General features: G+C 39.8%; 1 protein-coding gene across 4 annotated transcripts in view; it reads right to left on the reverse strand.

Annotated features, from left to right (window-relative positions):
- Positions 1 to 7,514, reverse strand: part of NHLRC2 (NHL repeat containing 2) — a 61,397-nt gene extending 53,883 nt beyond the window's left edge. For all 4 annotated transcript variants that reach the window (XM_066355401.1, XM_066355403.1, XM_066355400.1 and 1 more), the window contains exons 1-2: positions 7,107 to 7,514; positions 3,810 to 3,962 (exon numbers count right to left, since the gene is read on the reverse strand). In XM_066355401.1, coding sequence (XP_066211498.1) covers positions 3,810 to 3,962; positions 7,107 to 7,386 — 433 coding nt within the window. In that variant the 5' untranslated portion in view covers positions 7,387 to 7,514. The remainder of the gene's footprint in view (positions 1 to 3,809; positions 3,963 to 7,106) is intronic.
- Between the last annotated feature and the right edge of the window lie 2 nt (positions 7,515 to 7,516).

Raw genomic sequence — 7,516 nt, forward strand, 5'->3', positions numbered from 1 at the left:
GCCATAAGAAATGATGACATCAGATCATTTACAGCAAAATGGTGGGAACTTGATAACATTATACGGAGTGAAATAAGTAAATCAGAAAAAAACAAGAACTATATGATTCCATACATTGGTGGAACATAAAAACGAGACTAAGAGACATGGACAAGAGTGTGGTGGTTACCAGGGGTGGGGGGAGGGAGGACATGGGAGGGAGGGAGGGAGAGAGTTAGGGGGAGGGGGAGGGGCACAGAGAACTAGATAGAGGGTGGCGGAGGACAATCTGACTTTGGGTGAGGGGTATGCAACATAATTTAATGACAAAATAACCTAGACGTGTTTTCTTTGAATATATGTACCCTGATTTATTAATGTCATCCCATTACCATTAATAAAAATTTATTTAAAAAAAAAAATAGGTTCATTCTAAAATTAAAAACGCAGTCTTCTAATTTTTAAGCATAAAAAAAAAATAGTATATGCTACATAATGAGAATACCAGCATCTATTCAGTAGTCTAGTGACATGTAGGTTTTCAAAAGTCTAACTATGTATTAATATACACCTAGCAATCACATTTTAAAATATGCTAAGCTTCCTAAGTAGGTATTTTCTTATGAAACAAAGACACTTTTCCTTAGATAATAGCCCTTGTGCTAAATTTTGGGTATTAAATAACAATCCATTAATGTATCCAGCATGAAAAGATTAAAAAAAAATTTAGAAACTGTCAAGTAGAAAAACAAACAAACAATAACAAAAAACCCTGAGGTACCCGTCAATGTAATACAAATGTGAATTAAACTGCTAAGAAGTAAAAACAACTTTAAGGCATAACTACATTCTTAAATAATGTTGAAGACCAGAACCATTCCTTACTATTAAGTACAGTATTTTTTTTACTTCTTGATTTAGACTGGGCATTAAAAATTCTCACATGCCACTATACAAATGATACAGCTCACTCACCATTACAAACTTGACTTTAAAAGCTGTTTTACAGAGGCAGGAGCCCGGGTATTAAATTGGACCTCTTTCAAGGTGCTTTTGAACAAGCACTTTCTCACAAAGCTGAGCAATTCAGGCTTACTGATAAAATGAATTGAATATTCCAAGGAATTTAAAATAGATTGCGAAATGTCACTTTCAAGAACTATTACCATTGCTGCAAATATGTTCAAAAACATATCAGACAGTAGCGATACAAGACACTTAGCTGCAAGAAAGCAAATGCAGTTGGCAACAGCTAACTTTGATGTCATAATCTCTGGGTGTGTCTGCTCTTCTGACTACGAATTGAACTTATATCTTAAGCAATATAAAAATCTTATTCTTAAATTGCCAGTATTTTCATATAGTAGCGTATTACTGAAATGTTTCTTTAAGATTATAATGTTGCCCTGGCCAGTTAGCTCAGTGGTCAAGCATCAGACCATGTATGGAAGTCCCAGGTTTGATTCCTAGTCAGGGCACTCAAGAGAAGCAACCATTTGCTTCTACACCCATTCCCCTCCCTTCTCTCTCTCTCTCCCCCCTCCCCACACACAGCCATGGCTTGAATGGTTCAAGCAATTTGGCCCTGGGTGCTGAGAATGGCTCCATGGCCTTACCTCAAGCCCCCCAAAATAGGTTGATTGCTGAGCAACGGAGCAGCGGCCCCAGATAGGCAGAGCATCACCCTGCAGGGGGCTTGCCAGGTGGATCCTGGTCAAAGCACACACAGGAGTCTTTCTCTCTGCCTCCCCACCATTCACTTAAAAAAAGAAAAAAGATTATAATGTTGAGACCATTTACAAAGTATTTTACTTTTCAGAATTGTATTCCTATGCAAAGATAGTTTCTTTTTTCTAGTTTTTTGTTTGTTTGTTACAATGTGCTATAAAAATGAGGTTTCCAGTAAAGTGGTAAAGAAATTAGGAGGATCCATCCTAAGAAGTCATTGAATGTGTTTCAGGTATGGGATTAACCAAGAAAATTAACCAAATAGTCTTTTAGGGCATGGGTCGGGAACCTTTTTGGCTGAGAGAGCCATGAACGCTACATATTTTAAAATGTAATTCCGTGAGAGCCATACAACGACCCATGTATGTTACGCATTATCCAATAAAAATTTGGTGTTGTCCCGGAGGACAGCTGTGATTGGCTCCAGCCACCCGCAACCATGAACATGAGCGGTAGGAAATGAATGGATTGTAATACATGAGAATGTTTTATATTTTTAACATTTTTTTTATTAAAGATTTGTCTGCAAGTCAGATACAGCCATCAAAAGAGCCACATCTGGCTTGCAAGCCATAGGTTCCCAACTGGTTTTAGGGGTAATCTTAAAGTTGAAAACAGTAACTCTGAGATTCTTAACCCAGTCTGTAGTGCCTCTCTAAAACTCAAATTTTATTATGAGATCCTTCTATTAAATAAACAAACAAACAAACAAAAAAACAAATTTAAAACAACCTTTAATATCTCTGTATCTTCAATGGAAGGAAAAGTCTCAACTGCTAAGACTGTTAAGACAAAGCCCTTCATGACACAGTCCAGGCCTAACCACCTTCCTCTCCCTTCACTGTCCCAGCAGCCCCTGCAATCTTGCTACTATGCTAGTTACTATTCCCCAAGAAACCTCCTGTTTTGTGCCTCCCAGCTTGTTGACCTGTCCCTTGTGCCCTCAGGAGTGTCCCTCCTGTCCCTTTTTCACTTTCAGCTGCACTGTTGCTCCTTTTCTCAGTTCCACCTTAATCTTTCCCAGTGCTTCTAGGCAAAGGGAGTTCCTCCTGTCCTCAGGTTCCAATATGCTTTTCAACCAACTCTGATACATAGTTCACCGGCAGTACCTTACACCCAGTATGTTCAATAAATGTATTTATTCACATGGCTTTACATGGGCTTTATTTAGCAAGACACACAGGCAATTCAGATCCTAAGAGATGAGATACTCCTACTTCTTAAGTCAATACAGATGAATTTGTGACGTGATTTAACTACTGGGAATATTTGAGTTCTTGATAAATCATTGTTCGGTAATTTCTAGATACAACCTTTTACAGTGTAAAAGCAACTGAAATTTCCCTGAAGACTTTACTACTCTTTTTTTTTTTTTAACTTTCAAGACATCCTTCCTCTTGTACATGTATTCTCTATTCTCAGCTTTACTCATGAGATCAATGACCCTCTTTTTCATTTATCCAAAAGTAGAGCTTCAATTAATGTCAACCTTTATGCTCTCTTTTGGAAAGAAGTAAACAAGAAAAAAATGTCTGAAAGAATTTCAAACTTCTAAAGCAAATACTAAGTATAATCTCCTATATCTTCAGCATTTGCAGTACCGTAAAAGAGGATTTCCTGGTGTACTCTGTAAGAGGTTTTTCATAAAGCAGGGTCAAAGAAAAGATATCTGTTATAATATTCTGCATTCCACCATTGCTCATGTCATTTGAAATTAAAGGACGAATAATCAACTTTAAACCTTATATCACAGTTCTTGAGAAGAGTATAAAATCAGAGTCACACATTTAATTTTCTCATAGAACAAATTCAGGTTAAGTCTAGATACATAAAATGACCTTTTCAAAGTATTTGATCACGAAAAAAAGTACATACATTATGTTCTATCCTTCGAGAAAAATATACTTAATATACTAAATGCTGGTTCCAGTATCACTACTCTTCATGAAAAGGTCCATAGAGTCTTTTAATTCATAGATTAGAAATAATTTTTAGAATTATTGCAGTCTGCCAAATGTTTATTCTGCTATGAGCAAATGAGTCAGCTACTCTTTCGGTGCCCAGGCTACAAGTCTCTTAGAAACCAACGGAAGGACAGTTACCTTTGTCGGAGTAGGTGTGTTCTAAGGCATGGAGGTCTGGCAACAGGTGAATACAGTTGATGCAGCAGTAGGTGAAGAAATCCAGGATGACCACTTTCCCACACAGATCCTTGTAGACTGAAATCGGCCCTTCTGTGTTCAGCCATTCTAATCCTGAAATTTACACAAATAAATAATCATAATGAAAGGAAAAGACAATTTACCTAAAACTTTCCCCTAAAATGTGAACCACCTATTTCTAAGAAGAGGAGGGGAGTGGGGAGGAGGGGACAGGGGGACAAGTTGGGAAAGAGTTTGCAGATAAAGCAAGGAAAAGGCACCAAACTCTTTTGGAAACAGTATGCCAGTCTGTTTGTGAAAGGAAGTAACATCGAAACATTTAGGTAAACTAGAGGAAACACCAGATATTAGAGGGCCTAAATACACAACTAGGTACCAGCAGGCTCCTGAGAATGAAGGTCAACCTTAAGACTAGGAAGGCCTGACTAAACAGAACAACAAAAAAATACAAAGTGTTCAAATAAAAGGATAAATATATAAAATACCTAAACTAATTTCATGAGAAAGAACAGAAATGCTCTAGATTTTTAGACCTTAAATACAAAATATTTTAAATGCAAAGCTAAGCAAAATACCCTGTTATTACAGATTCATGGAAGCAACATTAATATTGAAGAGTATGTTCCCTTCCCTCCAAAGAAAAATAAAATCTCATTCATCTGTACTTTTGCAAATTAGAATTTATTAACTACTTGACCATTATTTACAATTTTAACTATAGACTATGAAGATAGATTTTGTTAAACTAATGTTAAAAGTAAACCATTTTTATTAAACCAACTTAAGAAAACAAGATGAGATTGTTGCTTATAAGAAAATATGCTGGTACTAAAGCTATTCATTATACCTTTTTTACAAGTCCAGTTGACATACGATATTTGATTATAACTTAAAGCAGGTATTTGGAAAAAAAAATTTTATTTTTTTATTTTTTTATTAAAGACTTTTATTTATTCAATTTTCAGAGAGGAGAGAGAGAGAGAGAGAAGGAGGAGCAGGAAGCATCAACTCCCATATATGCCTTGACCAGGCAAGCCCAGGGTTTCGAACCGGCGACCTCAGTGTTCCAGATCAATGCTCTACCCCACTGCGCCACCACAGGGTCAGGCAAAAAAAATTTTTTTTTTAAACTGAAAGCCCGAGTTTGGTGGAACAAGTGCATAACAGCTAATGACTAATAACAGTAATGGGAGTTACTCTATTACAAAACTCTAAAAAAAACACCTGCATATCAAATTAGCATTTCTCCCAATTAATCCAAGCTAGTGAAGTTTTCGGGTACAATGAACTCTTAATTATCCATTTTAATAAAGTGTCGATTGTATGCCAGATCAAGTGATCATATAAAACTTCAAACTAATATGTTTTACATCCTGGTTGCAAAATATTTATGAATGTCTTCTAAATTTATTTTCTGTAAATAGTTGAGTGACTCAGATTAGGGGGTAGAGGAAGTAATATTATTACATGTGCTGGGTGCCTCTCAGGCTTAAAAATAATAAATTTTATAAAACAATAATTACAATAAATATAATTGTTAAGAACTGTTAACATTTACTGAGCTCTCCTATGAACTAAGAACTTTAAATATATTACCTCCAGTCCACATAACAAATATGAAAGGTAAAAATACTTGTTCTGTTTTGTAAATCAGAAGTCGGCTTGGAGAAGTCAAGTAACTTGCTCGAAATCATGCAGCTAACCAAGAGAAAAACTAGAATTTAATCCTAGACTATCCATTATACCAGTTTCCCATAAACGTTTTTTTTTAAAGAAATGAACAGAGCATACTGTTTTTGAGAGTTATGTTTTTGACTTCTTGATTACAGTTTACTGATAAAAGAGACCAAGAAAAAACTCATCTCTAGTATTCTGTCCTCAGTACTGTAATTAAATTCGGGAGAAAACTGGACTATGTCACAGACCTAGCTTGAATATTTTGTTACATTATTTACCACTCACAGAAGTCAAGTCTCATGGTAATAAAATACACTCATTGTAAAGACAAATAAAGACTAGAAAATAAAAACACTGGTGTAAATCTTAGCTGATAGCTTGCCCTTTTATAATAGTGTACTACATAACCAACTTCTCAAAAGTTCTTCAAGACATGCATATATGTATATCATCTTTTAAAATATCTTTGATAGGGTAGGTACTCCTGCTCCCAATGCTTTTGTAAGAATTCCACAATACAGTATGTCAAATCCAGAATAGGATTTATAACTGAAAAAATAAGCACTTTTCAAGGTGGGAGCAGAAGGCTTGGAAAGACACACAAGACTGTCGTCAGAGGTAAGGTTCCGATATACCTCTCATGAGATACTGAACTCTGGCCCATCCAACCGATTAACTATACATGTGGTTTCAGTGTCATGCCAGGAGACATGCCAACACCACCCGGCAAAACAATGACAGTCCCAACCAAAGAAGGTAAAGTCGGGTTTCATTTATCATAGCAAGATGTGCTTCACAAATAGCACTGCTGGGAATATCCATTCCCTCCTTTTCCAAACACTCACAGAGTAGGGATTCAAAACCTTGCAGACGGGCCACATTGATTCCGATTTTTAAAAGTACAAGTTTCACGACTTGGGACAAAGTGTGGCACTGTTAAGAAACCGGCCCATCTGGGGTCTTAAAAAAAAAAAAGCAACGGTTTTATTTACACTGAATTGAGTGGGTCTTTATAAATCCGACTCTGGCAGATATTCGCTGTCAGGCCCTCGGCAAATGAGCTTGGCCTTGCTGTGCCTCAGTTTCCCCAACTGTAAAATAGGACTTAGAAGAGCATCTCCGTGGGTGGCAGGGAGGATTAAATAAGATAATTAGGCAATACCCCCGAAGTGTTGAGAAGTGTGTATCACGGGAGAGGTGATGAATACATGCTAGCTAGTAGGATGCAGAAAGATGACGGTGAGGACGCTGGGCAACCAGACTGGAGGGTCGGGGTGGCACGGGCACTGTCAGCATCGCCGCGAGGGCAATGTCTAGTCAGGTAACCTCAGGTCGGACGGGGCTCAGGACGCGGGGACGCACAGGCAGGCCCCGCCTCCAGCAACCCACCGCCGGCTGCCACCCCGGGACACCGGGGACGACAGGGGTCGCGGGTGGCGGCTCCGGCCCGGCGCCGCACCACACCGCACCGCCACGCCTCGCCCCCCGCTCCGGGGGAGGGCGCCGTCCCCGAGGAAGGGGAGGTTCCGGAGGGGTCCCACCCCGAAGCCAGCCCCTCACCTTCCGGAAACTCGGGCACTGACAAGTCCTGCTCCCAGCCGTCCACCTTCTGCAGATACTGGTACACCAGGCTGTCCTTCTCCTCCGGGGTGACGGCGTCGAGCAGGGCGTACTCCAGCGGGGTCTGCGCCGGCAGCAGGCCCGCCAGGCTGCGGCTGCGGGCGCCGGGGGCCGCCATATTCTCTCCGGACGGTCCAGAGGCGGCCGCCGGCCCGCGGGATGCGCTCGGGGCGGCAGAGGCGGGGAGTGCTTTCCGTCCTTGGGTTTCAAAACGGCACATTCACCTCACTCCCCGACCAGCCCCGTTGCACACTCGGGACACGTTCTATTTCTTCCGTAAGCACGCATTCAAAAGCTAAAGTTACTCCAGGTCGCCGCCAGTTCCCGGGCGCGTAATCAAACTGGCGCCC

The sequence above is a fragment of the Saccopteryx leptura genome, chromosome 13 (genome assembly GCF_036850995.1).
Source record: "Saccopteryx leptura isolate mSacLep1 chromosome 13, mSacLep1_pri_phased_curated, whole genome shotgun sequence".
Lineage (NCBI taxonomy): Eukaryota > Metazoa > Chordata > Mammalia > Chiroptera > Emballonuridae > Saccopteryx > Saccopteryx leptura.